General features: G+C 41.7%; 1 protein-coding gene across 12 annotated transcripts in view; it reads left to right on the top strand.

Annotated features, from left to right (window-relative positions):
- The window catches only part of LTBP1 (latent transforming growth factor beta binding protein 1), a 419,515-nt gene that overhangs the window by 155,978 nt on the left and 242,813 nt on the right, over positions 1 to 20,724 (top strand). For 5 of the 12 annotated variants that reach the window (XM_082356679.1, XM_082356680.1, XM_082356681.1 and 2 more), the window contains exon 5: positions 11,838 to 12,005. The exons of 1 other annotated variant lie outside the window; for it this stretch is intronic. In XM_082356679.1, the coding sequence (XP_082212805.1) occupies positions 11,838 to 12,005 (168 nt within the window). Of the gene's footprint in view, positions 1 to 11,622; positions 12,006 to 20,724 lie in introns of those variants that run through there. 6 more of the 12 variants (XM_082356678.1, XM_082356676.1, XM_082356677.1 and 3 more) reach the window with 2 other exon arrangements.

The following is a 20,724-nucleotide window of genomic DNA, read 5'->3' as shown; positions in this document are numbered from 1 at the left end:
TTGAGGAAAGAGCAGGGCTTGCATTGAACTCCCAGCTTCTACCATTTCCTAACAAAATGACCTTGGTCAAGTTTCTGATGAATGTCTCTGTAGTTTCCTAGTCTGTGAAATGGCTATGAGCGTAACTTACATGGCCGTGGTGTGTATTTGAGCTTTGTAGCTTAGTAAGCGCCAGTGCATGTTTCATGGGTCCATCAGTCACGCAGACAGTGCTCTGTACATTTAGAAAGGCCCATATATACTATTTCTATGTTCTCAGAATCTAGGCAAAAAACAAAGTGGAGAAGAAGAGTGTGTGTGTTTATATTATCTATTGCCGTGTAACCGAGCATTCCCAACCTTAGTGGTTTGAAGCAACAAGCATTATCTTACAGTTTCTGTGGGTCAGGAATTGGGAATTACCTTAGCTGATTGGTTCTGGCTCGGGTTCTTTTATGAAGTTTCAATCAGGGTATCAGGGAAGGGCAGCAGTCATCTGAAGGCTTGCCTGGGGCTGGAAGATCTGCTTTCAGGATTGCTCAATCACATGGTGATTGGCAGGAAGCTTCAGTTCTTTGTTGCGTGGGCCTCTCCTTAGACTCCTCAAGTATTCTCACAGCATGGGAGCTGGCTTCCCTCAGAATGAGTGATCCAGGAAAGAGAGTAGGATGGGAGCTGCAGTGCAGTGCCTTTTATGATCTAGTCTCTGAAGTCACAAACTATCACTCTGCTTTATTCTGTTCTTTAGACATGAGTTGCTGAGACCAGTCCAGGCTCAAGGGGAGGGGAATTGGACATTATCTCTTGAAGAAAGACGTAGCAAAGAATTTGTGGACACGTTTTAAAACCATCAGTGTTCAACAGGAGAGACATTAACTTGATGAGAGTCAAAAGGGAAAAGTTGAAAATGAGTAACCTAAAAAGAATTAGCTGACAGTTGAAAAACTTACAATGTGTAATTACACATCAGTAATTCATTTTTTATTGGCAACTAATCATTTTTCAATTTTATTTATGACATGATACTGGAGCATATTTAGGTATAATATGACGACTTTGAGAAAAGCGATATTTAGGCTGAAATCTTGCCTAATGGTGAGATCTATTGAATTTGGCAGTAATCCCTTGGGGAGAGTAGCTGGGGCCATTTGATGGAGTCATTTAAAAACTGAGCCAGGGAGAAATTTGTGCTGGGGAAAAAAGAACTGACAGAATTGGTGTTCTGCAAGCATGGATATCCCTGATTCTATAATTCTAAATTACTTTAGAGATTTAAAAAATGCCAGTTTTCTTCTATATAACTAATGGCTTCAACAGTTTTTTCTTTCAGTTGAATCCATCAAACTTTGGAGGAGTTTTGATAGTTGCACAAATATTCCTATGTTCAGCTTCCTTAGTGCTTCTCAAAATAAAAGGCATTCAAATTTCTAATATTTTGTTTGTACTGGGTTTTCATTACCTACATGAAAGAGTTGGGATCTCTCAGAGGCACATCACTGTATCTACTCCTGGTCTGGCAGCTCCAGTAACTCAGAATGCCTGTCCAGGGCACAGTAGGTTTTGGTTTCCTTCTCTATCCTGTCTTTTCACTTTTTCTTTCAAGCAAATTTAGGTTTTGTAAAGTGTGTAACAGGTCGTTTTCTTCCTTGTGTCTGCCTTTAATATAAGAGGGAAATTTCCCAGCCCCTTGTGGAAATAGTAGAACGTTGGTGGCATTCAACTCCTTTAATGTTTTTGTGACTTCCAGGTATTAGCTGTTGGAATGAAAGTCACTTCTCTGCCCTTTGCTTTGTCTGTCTTCCCCTGTATTCCCAGCCTGAGTTCATTTCCTCCCCCTGTGTTCTTTCCCATGTCACTCCCCTCTCGCCACATACTCTTTCCCGTTCCCAAAAAGGGAGAATCACCAGGTGGGACGTGTGTTAAAAATAGCAAAGGAGGATGAGAATACAAACTGTTTTCTTTGGCTTGATTGAGGCCAAGGGAATGTTGGAGGAGAGAAACATACATAAATAGAAGTATGTGCAAAGAGCCAAGAAAAAGTGGAAGGTTGGAATGTATGGTCATGCCTAGGTTGGTGAGAATCGTGGATGGGAGTGAAAGGATGAAAGGTAGAGAGAAAGGAGGAAAGGTTTTCTGGGGGTGGGGGGGAGGAAACTGTGTGAGAAGGAGGCGTGTGAGTGAGGATCATTGGACGGTCCTGCCCGGCTGATTCCCTGGCTGTATGTGGTGTTGTTGCTGAAGTCGAGGCTAGATTGGATGTAGGTGGGCAGGAGTCTTCATTTCCTTTGAAGGAGTTTGATTTTGTTGGAAATATTTGCTTTAACAATTACATAGACTAAATGGAATCCTATTTCTCCAAGCATATAGTAGAGATAATTGGGGACCCTCATGGGGAATGGCCCCTACTCTGTCAAGCTTGTGAGTAAGTCATGAAATTTGTTCCTTGGTACACACGCAGCCCAGTAGATATGGATGATTTTAGTCAGACTTGCTTCTCCATGTGCAAGCAGACAGATGTTATTTATGGAAATGGTGAGCGATAGACCGATAACAAGTGCCTCCATTGACTTCTTTTTGGAAAAACAACAAATGTGGGGATAAATAAAACCTAATTCTGTTCTAAAATTAAGGGATAGAAAATTCGAATCATGTGAAGCGTGTCTAGCCCACTGCTTCTGTAAGGAGCCCACACAAACTGGCCAGATTGAATGAGTGTTAGAGATGGAAGACAGGTAAGTGTTTACTGCCCTGCAACTTGTTCTTTTGATTCAGAGACAGTGCTGAAGTCCTTCTCTTAAGCCTCTTCCGCTGCCCTGGCCACAGTGTGGAAGCTAGAGAGTTAACGCTGCAGAGAACGCTGACATAGGTTCTTTGAGGGAAGTGGAGACTTTTCACATGAAAAAGTGCGTCTTTTCAATGGTATTTATCCCTCCGGAGGTGAACTCTTAGAGTAACATCTTGAACCATGATGCCAAAAAACTCCTCTAAAAAATCCCTGGGCAAACTTATTTAACCCTCGCCAAGTGTGCTTGCCACAGTTGTCAGGATTCTAGATCCAGGCCGTGAATTACACTCTCAATTCCGAATTGAGAAAGTGGGTATATTGTGCTCCCTCCCGTTATTCTTTATTACTTTTAAACACAAGACACATTAAGTCTTGTGTTTCTTCAACTCTGCAATCACAGCATCTCAAATACCACTGTTCATTCTGGAGGGGCTGGTGCTCTGGTATTAAGAATTAGGAGCAGAGGAGAGATTTTCACATGCTCTAGATGGGGCTTTTTAAAGTCATGTTGAAGAAAACACCACGGGACAGTGGCCTGCTACAGTTGTAGGACACCAGAACTGAGGAGGGTACCCCATGAAGTATGCCTGGTCGGTTGAATCCCCTCAGGGTCTATGATGTTAAAGAAAAATATTTTACAGAAAAGGTCAGAAAATGAAAATGTCAGAAAGGCATCCGTTTGTTTTGCTAGTTCTCTACTTTTATTACCAACTATATTTTCTTTCCCCAAATATACTGGGTCAGATCCTGCTGGGTGAGTAAACTACTTATTGGGTAAAAGTTAGCTTCTTTTGACTGTAAAATATATTATACCTTGAAACATATTTGATTTTGTTCCAGGGATAAAAATAGGACCTTTTATTATATTTCTAGAGAAGAGAGCTTAGGTTTGGTATTTAAAGAGAGAAAACTCCAGGGAGAAAAAGGAAAGATTAAAACAATTCCATAGTCTCAAGGTGTGCTTTTTAAAGTCCTACTGGGGGTAGTGGAGTCAGGCTGGCAGGGCAAGGTTGAAGTTGAGAAAATGTGCGATTCTAGGTGAAAATCTTTTTTTTTTTTAATTAATTAATTAATTAATTTATGGCTGTGTTGGGTCTTCGTTTCTGTGCGAGGGCTTTCTCCAGTTGCGGCAAGTGGGGACCACTCTTCATCGCGGTGCGCGGGCCTCTCACTATCGCGGCCTCTCTTGTTGCGGAGCACAGGCTCCAGACGCGCAGGCTCAGTAGTTGTGGCTCACGGGCCCAGTTGCTCCACGGCATGTGGGATCTTCCCAGACCAGGGCTCGAACCCGTGTCCCCTGCATTGGCAGGCAGACTCTCAACCACTGCGCCACTAGGGAAGCCCCCTAGGTGAAAATCTTAGTCCTTAAATCTCGAGTCAAGCTAAAACAAAGATTAAATTAGTGAAATGGGAAATGAGACCCGACTCCTAAAATAAGTGGGAATTTGGGATGAAATCTACCATCTTTATTGCTGGACTTTTGGTTAGTCCCTCTCCCAATCTCCCTGAGCTGGGAACCAAAGTGTATTTCTCTTTTTGGGTGGATTTTATGGCTTAGTGGCAATTCACATCAGACTCGAAGAATCTGGGTAGTAGTGTTTTTAATTTCCTAGTTGTTCTTAGCCTAACAAAGGGAATGAATACTAAGTAAATCAGAAGTATATTAAAAAATTAAACTCCTTAGACATCATCATCAATTTTATTTATCAAATTAATGGAAGTTTTCCCTTATGTGTCAATTTGATTTTTGCATAATACATTGAGGAATTTTGGGAGCAAGTAATTGTTTTTCTTTTGAAAAAGTGCTTGAGAAATTTGTTTCCTGTTTATTCAGTTATTCTGTCATTGGCATGTTTAATTGAAAATTTTTACTTTATATCATTGGCCATTTTTTGGTAATGTTTTAATGATTTTAGGGAAAAATGTTTTGTAATGATTGTAGGGTTTCCTGAATAACAACTTGTGCTTTCCCTTGATCTGAAGCTTTTATAACTAAAACATTTCTCTCTGACAAATATAGCATAAAATAAATGTTTTGAGGCTAAAGGTTTCATAGAAGTGTTCTTTATTTTTTTTAAAAAATTACTGACAGTTATCCCTTAGATAAATATTATTTCTTTAGTTCTCTGTCAGTGGAGTTTATTCATTCATTCGATATTTCTTGAGCACTTGCTATGAGACACATGTTGAGTATTTAGTAGTGACCAGACACATTCCCGCCCTCATGGAGTCTGTGTTTTTATGACAGTAATCCAATGCTAAATCTATAAAGCATACTTACAAACAGGAAACGTAAAACAGGACACAGGGAATCAATGTGTGTGTGGTGTTGCAGTTTTATGCCAGGTAGTCGGGAAAAACCTCCTGATCATGTGACGTTCTGGTGAAGTCTTGAAGGTGAGGGAGGAAGGCATGTATATCTGGGGAAGAGTATTCTAGGCAGAGGGAACAGGAGGTTCCCTGAGATTTGAATGTGCCCAGTATGTGAGGAATAGCAAGGAGGCCAGAGTGAGTGCTTTGGGAACACGTGTAAGAGACAAGGTCGGGGAGCTCACAGCTTGTGGAGAGCCCAGTAGGCCCTTGTGAGGCCTTTGGCTTGTATTCTGAATGAGATGGGAAGCCACCGAAGGGAGGAGTGCCATGATCTGACTGCCATACGTTAAAGGATGCACCGAATGCCGTGTGGGAGAAAGCTGTAGGAGGGCAAAGTTGGAAGCAGGAAGTCCGGCTGGGAGACTGTTGAAATAATCCAGACAGAAGATGATAGTGAATTGCACCAGTGTTTGCCATGAAGGTGGTGAAAAATTGTCCCCTCTGGAAATAGAGTTAACAGGGTTTGCATGTTGTATTGAGTCTCAGATGACCAAAAAAGGGTCAAGAATAGACTTGCCATTTTCAGAGATGAGGGAAGACTTGAAAAGGAACAGGTTTGGATGTGGATACAGAGAGGGACCAAAGCTTAGTTTTGCATGTTTTCTTGGGACAGCCACTAGACCTTAGACACCTACCTAGCAAAGTCTCATAAGCAGCTGAACAGCTGGATTCTTGGACACACACAAATACACACATCTGCAGTACTCATATGCACATATACAAGGTCGAGGGGTCCAGGCTAGAGTTAAACATTTTCTATACAGAAATCTGTAGCTGGTATCCAAATCCATGAGATAAGACAGGATAATAGCATCTGGGAAGTCAGTATGGAAAGGAAAAGGCTACAAAGACTGAGCTCTAGGGCCTTCCCCTGGACACGATCATGAGGAGCAGTGGCCAGCAAGGTAGGAGAGAACCGTGAGAGAACAGGGTAACCTAGAAGCCAAGTAAAGAAGGAGTATCACGAAGCAGAGTGGTTCTTCTGTGTCAAATAGGCTGGAAGTTTGAGTCATAAGGAACCAGAGGATTTACTGTTGGTTTTGGTAACATGGGGGCCAGTGGTGACCTTCACAAGGGCAGCTTTGGTGAAGGTTTGACAGCAAAAGCTTGGCTGTGGCAGGTTCGAGAGAGAATGGGAGGGGAGGTGGTGGAGGCAGCCAGTAGGGCGGCTCTTTTGAGGGGTTTTTCTTTAAGGAGAGCTGGGAAATAGAGTGGCAGCTGCAAGAGAGTGGAATGGGGACGATGCGAGGAGAGGTGTTTTCGATGGATGGGGCACAGTACAGCGGGTTTGCCTGCTGATGGAAATGAACGGGGAGGAAGTCTTTCAGCAAGAGAGGAAGGGGATCCATTGCTTTAGTGGAAGGGTTGGCCTTAGGTAGAACCACCTCCTTCATCGGGAGGAAGGCGGGACAACTATAGATCCAGGTAAGTTGGTAGGCCTGGCTTCGTAGATTCTATTTTCTCCATGAAATAATAAGGGAAGTCATACTTGAGTGTTCACTAGTTAATCATCTGCTGCATTTCTGCCAAGTGAATATTTTGGGGACTGTAGTTACATTTTTAAACATGGCTTATGTTTAGTACCTGCTTTTTGAGAAATAAGCAATTCTTCAAGAAACTCAGAATATATCCAGAAACGTATTCTTGTATTAAATGATTTAATATACTCGCCTTCTTTGCCTCGTTATAGGCCTGTCTCTTTACATGTATAAAAATGGAAAGAAATCATACATGTGTCTGTAAGAGATGAGTAAGTGTTACAGTTTCCTTCAGTGAATATGAAGGGAACATGGAAAGGGGAAGGAAGCACAGGTGTTTTAGTTTATATCACCTGCGTAGCAACTCTTTCTCTACCTCTTCATTTAGTTAGTTCTATGTGGAAAAACTCCAAGAGGTGGTACTGGAAAGTAACCCTAGATTCTTATCTGAGGAAGTGCCCACAGCAGAACTAGAGATCTCTGAGTTTCCTTCCCTCTTGGAGAATTTTCCATGACTGGGGCAATCTGATGAAGTAATAGATTTGATACGGATTTCTATTTACAATGGCACCTTTCTTGAGGAACAGAGTATTCTGTGGGCATTATTTTAAGAGTCCTGGAGGAGTTAAGCAAGCCTGGAGAGCTGAACGATCAAGTCTTGTTATTCTAAGCATTATTTAATACGTTTATGATTTGTCCTTCAAAGAATTCTTGGCCTCCCGGCAGGCAATGGATTGCAAAATGGGAGAATGAGCTGTTAGCTCAGTTTTCCTCCCACGTGACCTGGGTATTGAATCGGCTCCGAAGTCCCACTCAGTCAACAGGGCAGGATGCTTCTCCTTCGCAGAGGATATTGCCGGTGCTGGTTGGCCCCCCCCCTTGTTGAAGTTGGATGAATGCTGATGTGCTGTCGCAGCATTCTGGTTGAATGCAGAGGCGAGACTCTTTGTTCATGACCTCTGATGTGAGTCTTGAACTTGTTATATTTATTTCTTTAGCTGCCTTTGCTTTTGGTCACATCCTAGTTTAATGACTGAAAGATGGCAGCTAGACTGAAGTCCATTTGTCAAGAACAGTGTTCACATTTTTGAATTTTGCTCTGTCGTTAATGATTGGGAAGCAGAAATGAAAGCTTTTTATATTGGGGAGGGTATCGGCTCCACTTCCATTCCATTTGCCATTCAGTCTGAATGTCTGTGGTTTGTTTTAACCCACGTGCCAGCACCTCTTCTTGGAGGTATGAATGCACACAGGGTCTGGCAGAAGCTGCAGACGGGATGTTGACTTTTGAGTGTCTTGACTGACTGACTAGGAGGCCCAGTGGAGGTGCTGTGTGGCTCCAGGCAATCTGTTTCTAGCCAAAGACTCTAAAACCCAAAGTTTGAAAGTGCCTGGTTAACATTTCTGGGGCTGATTTACCTACAGGGTAACTCACATGTTTTTGTCAGAGGGACCAAGCAAGAAAACTGTGCCAACAGTTGCCCTGTTAACTCCTGACTCGTCTGACTTTGGCTTCTCAGATTTGTAATTCTTAATCAGCAAATGGGTGCAGCTAGGGATGATCTTCTTCCACTGATTTGACCCGTGGGCTTCACTCTCATCTCTGGTGAAGCAAGGCTCTTGGACCAGAGTGGCCTCCAGCATCCTGTGGGCCCCGATCTCTGTGGGGTTGTACAGTCATCCTTTGAGTCACTTTGTTCCACATTTATTGGGTTACCTACTTTACAGAAGGCACTAGGGGTCCTTAGGTATTAATTTATTCAAGGCATTTGAGGAAGATGCCTCTTAAACAGCAAATGGCCTGTGTAGGAAAGGCCACTGTCACTGAAGTCCCACTGAACTCTTGAGAGATGAGTAGTATTGTCTTCAGCTTGTCACACTGAGGAATTTGAAACTCAGAGCACTGTATGTTAGTTTTGTGTACTTTAAAACTCTTTACACAATACCCTAGATAATGTGGAAATGATTTTAAAGTAGTGGAAATGATTTTAAAGGAGTGAACACAGGAGAGAATATTATCTAATGCATTTAATGTTTACGGAGATCCTCTCAGAGCTATGGATGGCAATCTAGTGTCAAACAGTTAAGTTTTTCAATGCTGATTTTGAGATTGTGGAAAACTTAACTAATAATAATGGAGAAGTATTATAAATGCTTCCTGTAGACACAAGAGGATCATCTGAGAATATAAGGGTCTCTTTTAGAATTAGATTACTTTATAGCAGAATGCTTATAAAACACGAGGGGGGAAATATGAAATGAAATTTATTTTCTGCTTCCAAGAAGATGTGAACATTATAAAAATCAGAATTAAGTCATATGAAACTGTCTCTGCCTCTTCAAAATACAGATGATTCCAGACCAAAAAGAATTTTTTTGGGCAAAGAAACATACTAAGTTTTTTAAAAACAATAAGCTCAGAGAATCTCAAGGGCCTATAAAGTGACTACTATAGCTGGGAGGTAACACGGGCATAATGATTAAGGGCTTGCTTTCTTTGGATGTCTCAGTTCGCTGAAGTGAGCATAATTTAGGTGATGGTATGAGCATCTGCATGGCAGCTGCTGGTACTGAGAGTTAATGCCAGAGAAGACAAAATAGTTGGCACACCATTTCCAACTTCATTGTTGTTCCAAGGGCCAGAAAAAAAATAGAAGTTTATATTCTTTTGAAGTGGGACGATGTTGTCTCTTTTTTGTCTTGGGCTTCACACACTTACACACACACAGTATTCTCAAGATATTTGTAAGCTTGGTCTGACAACTTAGAGTAAGCTGATTTTTTTTTTTTCTTCTACTGTAAAAAAAAAAAAAATCAAACTAGGTGAGTTTTGTCTGTTGTAGAATCAGCATTCCATTGTAGTTTTTAAAATTTATGAGGTATAGTCCTAGAGAAATTTTAAATGTCCTGAAAACATTTAAAGCACTGGTTTGAAAACTGTGTGTCTTTAAATAAAGTTTTATTGGGACATAGCCACACTCATTCATTGACATACTGTTGTTGACAGTCTGCTTTCCTGCTACCGCAGCAGAGTTGAATAGTTGCAACAGAGTCCTTTAGGCCTACGGCTCTAAAATATTTACTATTTGGCTGTTTGTGGAAAAAATTTCTGGATGCCATCTTGCAAGGGGCTGGAAGACCTGGTTGGCCACTAGGATATCTTCCCACCCCAGACTATGTGTCTTGATCTCCTGCATTAGAACCACGGGTGAATGAGAAACAGTCTTGGAAAACCATTTGAAAAGAACTGAGGGTATTTCTGCTCCAGAAGAATCATTTTCTTTTAAGTGAGAGGGCCAACCCAAGTGGATCTCTTCAGGTCCCTTGTAACTTCAGCTTTCTTGGCTTCTGTGGTAATGTCTGTGAGGAGTTGAAGGGCTGTCAGGTGGAAGAGGCATTCGATTGTGAGACAGTGGGGAGGTGAATTAGGATTAATGGGTGCAGCTGACTGTGAGGACATAACTTCAGCTTAAGAATAGCACTTGTTAGGAACTGCCCATAACTAGAAAGTGCCATCTTAGCGGGTAATGAGCTCCCTGTCACTAGAGGTGTTCAAATAAAAGTTGTCAGAAAACCTTTGATGTCCCATTCCAACCTTGAAATTCTAACGGCTCCTTTGGTTAAGGTTTTTGTTTCCAAGCTCAGATTTGACCACATTTTATTTTGTTGTGAGCCTTCAGAGGCTTCTTGGATGATTTTCTGAAAACACAATGCTGGTCAAACCAAAGCAATATAAAGGGGGAGAATCTCTTCTGTTGGGCAGGGGATGGTAGAAGATAGGCTGACCCAAAGGCAGGCTTTCCTTTGCCCACTGCAGTAACACAGTGACCACAGGAAGGGCACTGCTTCCAATCAGCCTTAAGGCTTCAAAGATGAATCATGTCTCTTCCGCTCTCTTGAGCTGCTGCTACCATTTTTGCTCTCTGCTTAGGCTCCGGGGAAGCGGAAGGACCTGACTGGGGGCATTTCACAAATGTGGATGTCAAAATAGGGTTTCTGTATTGTGCTTTGCCCGAGTTTATATTGGGGCCTGGCTGCAAGTGGCAATCCTGGATAAGGCCATCCCTTCTCTGTGCAACTCTGTTGTTATTGCACAAAAGCAGCCGTAGACAGTATGTAAATGCACGAGTGGCTGTGTTCCAATAAAACTTTATTTACAAAAGCAGGCAGTGGGCCAGATTTGATCCTAGGGGCATTGCTTGCTGACCCCTGATAAACATTGAAATTTAAAACTGGCTGGAAAACATCATTTCTGATTCTCTCATGTTTTGGAGAAAAGGTGAAATGACAGGTCCAGAGTCATAGCATGGTTGAGCCAGGATTACCACCCAGAATCTGACTTGAAGATGAGTGTCCATTATGTGATATTGTGCCGCCTCTGCTGTGTAACAGGTGATAGCATCTGGTTTTTAAAAGAGGGCTGTATGAATGAAAGAAATACCTCCTTTAGGTGGCTTGTGAGGAGCCGCAGTGAGAACTCCAGGGTGGCATTTTAACCGAGGCAATCCTTTAGCCCAGGGACTTGGCCTCCTTTTTCTTAGATGGACCCTGTTCACAGTAAAACAAAATTTAGGTTGCATAAATTTATATGGAGAAGGAGTGCCCGGAGTTGTGAAAAAGCACTGGGCTCCTGCAGCTGCGTCACAGGATTTGATCACTTCAGCTGGGAGTGCCAGGAGATTTGAGACAGATGTTTTCAGACATGCTGCATGCCTAAAACATTTCCAGGGGTCGGGCTGCAAATAGTGACTTAATAAGTGGAGGAACAGGGAAAGTATGCAAGTCGAGGACACAAGAGTTTATTCACCACTAGGTGCACGGCCAACCTCTGTGCATTACATCTGCCTGTCAGGGCTGGCTCTTTCATCTGTCGTGCCCTCCGTACTGCTCTTTGTCTGCCCGTGAATAAAGTGCAGCATTGTGGTTAGTAATCCCACTCCAGTGACTCGACTTCAAATGTGGTTTTGGAGTGCATCCCAGAGTTCTGTTTGCTAAGCTTCCTACTCCTGTTTCAGAGACACCACTGGATACAGAGCAGCGAGCACTAAAGGCTTCCCTCTTTCCTTAACCTGTCGGGTTGTGGGCTCTCTCTTTCCCCCTCTCCCTCCTTTCCTTTCTCTTTTTCCTTTTTTTTTTTTTTTTTTTTTTAAACTTCCAAGGCAAGTTCATGGATACTAAGCTGATGTGTTTGTTGTTCTTTTTCTCCCTGCCTCCACTCCTAGTGAGTAACCACACTGGCCGCATCAAGGTGGTCTTTACTCCGAGCATCTGTAAAGTGACCTGCACCAAGGGCAGCTGTCAGAACAGCTGTGAGAAGGGGAACACCACCACTCTTATTAGTGAGAACGGTCACGCTGCCGACACCCTGACAGCCACGAACTTCCGAGTGGGTGAGTTCTAACTGTCCTTGCTGACTAGAGTTTGAGATTGTAGCATTTAGACACCCCCTCCATTCACACTGCTCTCTGCTTGAATGGGTTTCTGTCTATGAGTACGCATATGCTGCTTTCACGAGATCCTTTAAATTACTTTCAGAATAATTTTTAACTTGGTATTTGGTTTCTGAGAGAGATGGCAAGGAGAGTATTGCCCCTAATTGTTTATCATGTATACAGCCTTGTGGTGATGGGGAGGTATTAGTAGGACAGAAGGGAAGAGGCTTTAAATTAAGACCCTGATGTACAGCTTGCATTGATCAATTTCAGATTTTATCTGCTCAGTGATAAGTAGAATTTTTGTTAGATTTGACTCACGTTATAAAATTTGGATGGTAGTGGTTAAATTTAAACTTTTATGTCATAAACAGCCAGGTTCTAAAAAGTTTCTAAAAATTGTCAAAAATCTGTATTTCAGTTGTAGAAAGGGATACAGACTTGCATCTTTTGCCACGTTTCTGCTGTGTATCAAAAGGCTAAATTATAAATTGATATATGACATGGATTTGGGGGAAGATATGCTAGTGGATTACTGTCAGCACTTAAAGCCTTTTAATCTTTCATAATTTAAATACGAACTATGGTAGTTACTGCAAAAAGGCTTTTTACTTTTAAATTCTTGTTTCTTTTTTACTACTTTGTAAATGGAGAAAGTATTGTGGACCACTGAATGCTGTCACACTGCCATGTTGTCATGCAATATGGTATTTTTGTCACGGAAAAATGTCTTTTATTATTTTTTGACCAATTATGGTTTGCCATGTGTACTCAAATAATCACAGACACCCATGATACTTTATGAGTTACTCACAAGAATAACCCAAATGTCAGACAGATAATAACACTGGCTAGATCTGGTCTTTTTATGGAATATTGCTGTTTAGTCTTGAGAGCATGTGTCTAGGGGGTGGGGGGGGCTGTCTGTTTCAAACTGATTTCCATCAAGACAAAATACAAAGAGGCAGTTTGAAGTCCTTATTAGCTCTTTGATTATCCTACGGTTTTACTGTGACTCTGGTTTCTTTTGAGGTCAAAGCACTGTTCTTGATAGTCTATACTTGGAAAAAACATGTGCCCATAGATACTATTTAAAGGGGTATTGTTAATTTCCTGGCTATGATAGGGGTACTTCAGGCATATTTTTTAAAAGAATTTAACTATTAGGTGCCAAATGGCACATTATGCTTTAGCAGGACAGAGAGCTGAGTCTACTGGGAAGTGTGTTAAACTGATGATCAGGAAACTAGATTCTGGTCCTGGTCCTGCCAGTAACTGGCAAATCCACCGGGTGCGACAGTTAATATTTCTGGACCTTAGTGTTTCTCATCCATAAAATAAATGGCTTATATTTAGTGATGTCTAAAATTCAGTCCCTCTCTAAAATCCTAGGACTTTTTATCAGTAATAAGCAAAATTGTTTTTCGGCTTTTTTACAGGGCTATAGACAAGGAAGAGAAAAAGCAATCCCCAATTAGGTTATTACGGGCTAAATGGCTTATTCCCATTTTTGCTTTCCTTGATTGCCTTCTTTACTCTCATTGCTTTTCTTCCTCCATCATCATCGATAATGTCTGCTCCTCTTCCTTTTGGCATTTTTCATAAACCTTTACAGTAGGAATGACAAAGTAATTGGGTGGGTGGTAATTTTTTGGCTTAAAGTGTATTCACTTCGAAACTAAATATTTGAAGGCTTTGAGAAGCAGAGGAAGTCTACTTGTTAAAACATGCTGCACACTTTCCTCTCTGGCATTAGAGCAGATGTTTAGGAACAGGATACACACAGCCTATTCAAAATACAAAACGGAACACAACTATTTACCAAAAAATCTCAAAACTGGCCCTAAAACTCTGCCACAAAAGGATTGGCAAAGTAGTTTAATTTTAAAAAATAATAGTAAAAGGGAGAGGGCATAGTAATGAATAGTTTCACATTGGAAATCATGGGAATTGTTTCATTTATATCCTGAGCTATTTCTCTTCTGTACTTCAAATCAAATATAGGGTAATTTGACAGACAAGTTTTAAAAATTATTTTACTGAAGATGGTAATTTTGTAGAATTTAGAGATTATGATTCTCTAGAAATACAGAGAATTTCAAAATTCATTTTTAGGCATGTAAGATATCTTCTGGGGATTTACTGGTTTATTATAATTTTATTACTTACAGGAAGTGGTTTTCTAATTGATTTTTTCTCACTATATTTACAATATGTTAAATCTTTTGACAAATAAGATGTGTTACATGGAAAATAGTAGTTTGAGGACAATTCAAAATGTATTGTAACTTGTCAGCTACTCTTTGGCCTCTGATATTTAAGGCTACTAAAAGGTGGGCAAACTTTAAGGGGCCAGATAGTAAATATTTTAGACTTTGCAGCCCATACAGTGTGCGTCACAAGCGCTCAACCCTGTGTGGTATCGTGACAACAGCCAGATATGGTAGGTACGGGAAGGGTGTGGCTGCGTTACAAAAACAGTCAGTGGGCTGAATTTGACTCTAGTGCCAGCGTTTGCTGACCCCTGCCCCAAGGAGTCAAAATAATACAGGGAAAACCATATAGATTTCATAGTTAAGGCCCCTTAATTAAATAATCCATTTTGATGATCAGAAGAGCAGAAATAATTTTTAACATTTCCATGGTGATGTCCAGTTATTTTGAAAGAGGTAGAATGGATATTATTGTCACCATTTTTTTGGCCAAGGAGACTGAGGTACACTGGCTTAAGTGAGTCTCCCTTCATTACACAGCAATTCAGTTAGCTGGGACTAGAGCCCAGGTCTCCCTGTGTCCTCTTTAACTCTCTGGGGTCTGACTGTGATGTGTAGGAGGGACAAGTAAAGGAAGAACCTGAGGGAGTTGGGTTTTCTGGGAAGGCCGGATGGTATAACAGAGAATTAGCAACCGGGAGTCAAATAGCCCTGGGTTCGAATGCTGGCTTCTTCATGTCCATTGGTCGTGCTTACCTGGCTCACTGTCCTTTCCAGGTTCAGGTCACTCATCCACACAATGCAGGTGATAATAGGTAGGTGGTGGGTTTAGTAGGCACAGGGGTGACATAGGTTCCTGCCTCCCTTTTTTGTGCTGCTCCTGTTTTTTCTTTCTGGTCTATGGTGACTATGAGTCTGGGCTTGTTCATATGTGAGAGGCAGGTGCATTTCTTGTGACAGTTAAGCATGTACTCTCTTTTCCTGGGAATTCAATGGGAGAAATAACCTTAACTTCTACTTAATGTGACTCTAAAAGTGAGGCATGAATGAAGATGATGTCCAAGGGAAGTACTCTGAGATTCTAAGATAAACTCATTTTTGTGAATGTGGTACTGACATGATATAACAGAATATTTACATTAAAGGGAATTTTCTGTAAAGCAAACTCTAAATATGACTTTTATTGTGGCATTCTGACCTTTGCCTCCTTGCACTTTCCTGCCTTTGCCTTTTTACAGAATGGAAACATATCCCCAGTTTTAATGGCTTTTTTGCATTTCATGGGGGTATAATGAAGATGACCTCCTGGGACTTTTAAGTTGTTGCTTATAGAGTTATAAGTTTCTCTAGTAAGAAGAACATAGGAATTCTCTGTTGCCACAAGTAGAATATTTCAAATAAAATAATACTGTTGCTTGGCATGTCTTACTTGTAGAGAAAGAGATTGAAAGGCAATCACAATTGCTAAGCTAACACATTTGGTTTATGTGGTGCTGCTTTCTCTGAGGAGTCATGAGGGACTCATGTTCCATCAGCACCAATTGAACACTGATAAAAAGCATTTGAGAATTTAAAAACTATGATCCCATGTTATTTCATTTGGTGTTTGCTTGCCCTGAGAGAGGTAAATGGTAGTATCCATATTTTATAGATGTGAGTACCAAGGCTTCAGTGGTTTGATCAAAGGTGACTTTAAGTCAGGTTTTCTTATTCCAGAGTCTAAAAACCTCTTCTCTTCCTGTGTTGCCTCCTATGACCATGTGTTAAGTGATTATGTAGACAACATTGTGCTAGATTTTCCAGGACAAGAAAATCGTAAAGCTGCCCTTGAAGAGCTTATGCTTTGAGGAGGAGATGAGGAGTGAATGTAAATAACCCTCATTTAAGGTAGAAAGCTCATAGCAGGACCTCAGAAGAGGCGATATCACTTCTAGCTGAGGAAGAATACTTTGAGAGAGAAGGGATGGCATGTGACTTTTCTGTTCAGTTCTTTGTGCTCTCCCCAGCTGCTAAACACGTTGGCTCATAGTAGGAGTAGGTTGTCTGATGGCAGACTCATGGGGGCAGTGCAACTTGACACAATGATACGTTCCAAAATAAAGATGGATGGGAAGGGAGAGGTAAAGTTGATAAGGGAAGGAAGAATTTACCCATTTGAATGGGGCATGGAGACATGCAGGCACAGGTGGTTTGTGGAAATCGAGAGGAGTTGCATTTGCTGGTGAAAGCATGAAAGGCAGTAATCCTGGATGGCAAGTCTGGGAAGGTAGACTGGGGCACGGCTGTGGAGCACCTTGAATTTCAAGCTTAGGAATTTGGCTTTTACTCTTTCAGAACTTACTATAGGAGTTCTCTGAAAAGGGGACATTGATATTTATCATTCTGAAAAAGAGAGAGGGAAGGTTTCTCGGTTTTTTAGGCAGGAAACTAGTGATCTAATAGTCTAAATAAGCTCTGAACAGCCCATAGTAATGATGACAACCTCTAGCCGCTTTCACCTATTGTGAGGTTCCTTTGCTGCCCTACACTGGGAATCTCCCCATGTATGTCAGAAAGCCAACTCAGTACTACAGTGTTTTGGGGTGGAATGGAAGCGTCCTTGATGCTACACTCATTATGTAGGTTCTCCTCATAAGGATGGAAGAAAATTCACTCTCAGTGAGGCATTAAATAAACCAACATCACTGCTCAGTCGGGAGAAGCATTGAGACTTTTTGGGGAGCGGCTTAGTTCAGACACTGAGTCGTTCACCTTTTTATCATTGTTTGGATCCCTTGGTGTTTATCCAGCACAGAAACCGATGAAAGGCAACATGTCACTCTTTAAACTGGTGCATATATTTTCCCCTTAATGCATTGTACAGGTTTTACGTTTTTTAAAGATTAGCCAATACAATGGTTGCCTTTCATTTGGGCAAGTTAGAGTGCTTATGAACTTGTGCAACTACTCCAAAATATATTTAGCCTCATAAAATTATCTTCTGATACTGAGTAAATGTCATAATGTAGAGCACTGCCTTTATTTAAGTTGTGAAGCACCCTTACAAGGCAGGTGTTGGGAACGTTATTCATCTAACATATACTTACTGAGCACCTACTATGTGCCAGGGATTGGTTTAAGCTTTAGGAATATATAGCAATGAATAAAATAGACAAAGTCCTTGCTCTCCTGCTATATTAAAAGCATGTGGCTATATATCAATAATATATGAACCTTTAGGACATTATGTTGAGTGAAATGAGCCAGTCACGAGAAGACAAATACCGTGATTCCACTTATGAAATACCTAGAATAGTCAGATTCTTAGAGAAAGAGAATGGTAGTTGCTGGTGTTGGTGGAAGGGGGGAAATAAGGAATTATTTCATGAGTACTAAATTTCAGTTTTGAAGGTAACATTCGAGAAAGTATATGAATATATAATACTTAACACTACTGAACTGTACACCTAGAAATGATTAAGATGGTAAATTTTACATCACATGTATTCGACCAAAATTTTTAAAAACTACAAGAGTGTACATCACTGTCAGATGTATACTATCAAAAATATACTGTCAGAAACATTATATATGATATAATGTCAGGTAGTGATAGATGCCATGAAGAAATAAAAAGTTGAGAGAGGGGAGATCATGGGGAGTGTTGGTGGGAGGTATGGATCACTATTTCGGGCATGTTAGGAAGGGCTCTATGGTTAGATGCTGCGTAAGCAGAGACTTAAATGAAGTGAGTGATGAGCTCTTGGAGGGAACATCACACACTTAATAATCTAACTCTGTGACTGTGTTTGTTATTTTATTTAAACTGTAGAGCCTCTCCAAAGGCTGGTGTGAGAAGCATTTATTCATACTCTTCCAAATGTCATTTTGGGTTAGGTTTTAGTGATGTGTATGGTATCAGGGAATCATATTTAATAATATCTTTAGTTAAAGAGCCTCATGTACAGAGGATAGAGCCAAGCAAGTCTTGTCCCTTGGGTGGAAAAATGGTCCTGGAATTATTGTAGAAGGAATCTTGGTTATTTATAATTTAAAAAGTATAGGGTCTTAGATGTAGAAACAAATTACCAAAAAAGCTGTGTCACTTCTTTCTTCAACATTATTTTGTATAAGACAGATGACATGATTTTTGACTGGAGCTTTTAAGTAAGGGAAATAAAATCGGTTCTGTTTATGAGGGCGTGTGTGTGTGTGTGTGTGTGTGTGTGTGTGTGTGTGTTAGGGAGAGGGTAGTGAGTGGAAGGGAGCTTCATGGAAAGGTAGTTCCAGGGGTTGGTCGGACCAAGGAAGAGCAATAGGTTGACCCTAAAAGCCAAAATTGGGAGAAAATGGGGTGCTATTTGATTGAAGATGAAGATTCCTGAAGCTGGGAAAGTGAGGGGCATCAGAGTGGGTAGTATAGAAAGTATGTCTGTAGTCAGAACAGTTTAAAAAAAAAACCTTAGGTAAAAGAGGGTTCAGCAGTCTGCTGGCTTTGTGAGAAAGTCATGTGTGATCGATTGCTGCTTTTAAGCTATGTCTGGCCTGTATCATGGGGGTGGATGGGACTTCTTAAAGGAGTCTTGCTAGGCTAGCCTAGGATAAATGACCTTTCAAAATTCCTTGGAGTCTGCAACACAATGTCACAAAGCATGTGTTCTTTCCTAGTCTGTCAGCTTGAGCATGTGGAATGATCTTTGGAAAACTCCAGACTGCTTAGCATAGCACACGGGGCCCCTCCAGGATCAGCTGCCGCCTGGCTCCCTGGCTGTGCCCCTTTCTCTCTGCTTCTGCCAAACTGAGCCTCTAGGGGTGCCAAGGTCTCCCAGTGCTCCAAGCCTTCTGTGCCTCTGTTCACACCGATGCCTCTGCCTGGGGGGTGTGCTCCCCCACCCAGTCTGCCTGGGCATCACCCACTGCTTTTGCAAGAGTCAGCCAAGCACCACTCAGGCTACAGAGCCCCACTTCCCTTACTTGTTGCCGTGCCTGTTTCTTCCACTGAGCTCCAAACTGGGGACAGGGCCCTGTCTGCTTCACGTTGGTATCCCCAGCGCTGGTGTAGTGCCTCACTTGGGAGATGCTTAACTCATTCTGGTTGACAGAGTACACTGTCTCTGCAGGTGCCCATGTGAGGGTGGCATGTACACACCTACCCAGCACAGCTTCTTCATGATTTCTTGGGCAACTGAAATCGCAGGAGCAGAATAATCACCTGAGAAGTCTCTATAGGGCTTGGGGTCACAGGAAAGAACACATTCCAGTATCTGCAAGATGCATGAAAAAGGGCACCTTTGTAACACTGTGCTTGGAGTTTGGATTTTACATTTTTAACACTGACTGCAGTGTTCTTTCTACTCAGGGCAAAGTGCAGTTAGATTTCCATACCTTTAGTACAGTTTCCCACTACACGGAATTCCTGCTCCCATCCTGCATCTATCTAAATACTGACAGTCTTTTAAGGAACAACCTCAAGTTCCATTTCAAACACTTCTGTCTGTGTTATTTATTTATTTATTTTTTCCTATTTTGCCTCTAGTCATTACCATGCCAATTGACACTCGGTGGTCTAGCTCAGGTGTATTACTGACTGGTCCCAGGACCCTGGGCTGGTGATTGAACCTCTTTGATTCCATGCTGGTAAAATGAATCCGATAATGCCTTGACCTTCCTGTGGAACTGTCCTGAGGCTCACGAGAGGGAGCAGGCTGGTGGTGCATGTGGGTTCCTTGGATCGCCTTGCAGATCTCTCTCTACTTCTGAAAATCACAAATCCTGCTCTTAATTAGCAAACCCTACCTCCTGTGAACTGGGGGAGAGTACGTCCCTTTCTTGGATAGGGTGTGCTACCTGTGTCCCACAGAGACGGTGGTTCCTTTGTTTACTGATCCCTATAGCACAGTAGCATCAAGAAAGACACAGGAGGATGTTTCTAGTACTCCTTCATGTTGGCACTCTACTAGTACCAACTCCGCTAGTGCACAGAAGGCTCTTTGCTTACATTTAGGCTTGCTCCGGGCGGGTTAGACTACCCACAGAGTATTGTCAGTTACCATCATCACATGGCAGAGACAACCTACTAGCACTGTGCCCACCTCTGCCTCGGATCATGTACCGCCTCCTTGAGGGGTTCACTTGCTCACCCAGGAAGCTCTTGCGTGTTGCCAAGCCTGCTGGCAAGGGTGAGAGCATTTAAACAACGTAGCACGCTTTGGAACCAAAAGCTATGGTCAGGAGGAAAAGGAATCACCTTGAAGGGATGGGGCATCCCCAGTGATGTAGGATTATAACATTTGATCCCGCTTTGTGCTGTTCACTTGGCTGTCGTTTGTGTCATTTACCTCTGGACTCCTAGGTTGGAATCAAATTAAAGATGCTGCTGGACTTAAAATAGATACTGAAGTCGTGTTTATGTGATATAGTATATACCTGCAGCGTTTATTGGCTTACGAGTTGGGCTCAGTTTTGCATCTATTGTCTAAAAGTTG

This window comes from Balaenoptera borealis, assembly GCF_965194805.1.
Source record: "Balaenoptera borealis genome assembly, chromosome: 15".
Taxonomy (NCBI): Eukaryota; Metazoa; Chordata; class Mammalia; order Artiodactyla; family Balaenopteridae; genus Balaenoptera; species Balaenoptera borealis.
Note: the sequence above shows the minus strand (reverse complement) of the source record. Positions and strands in the feature narration are given on the sequence as shown.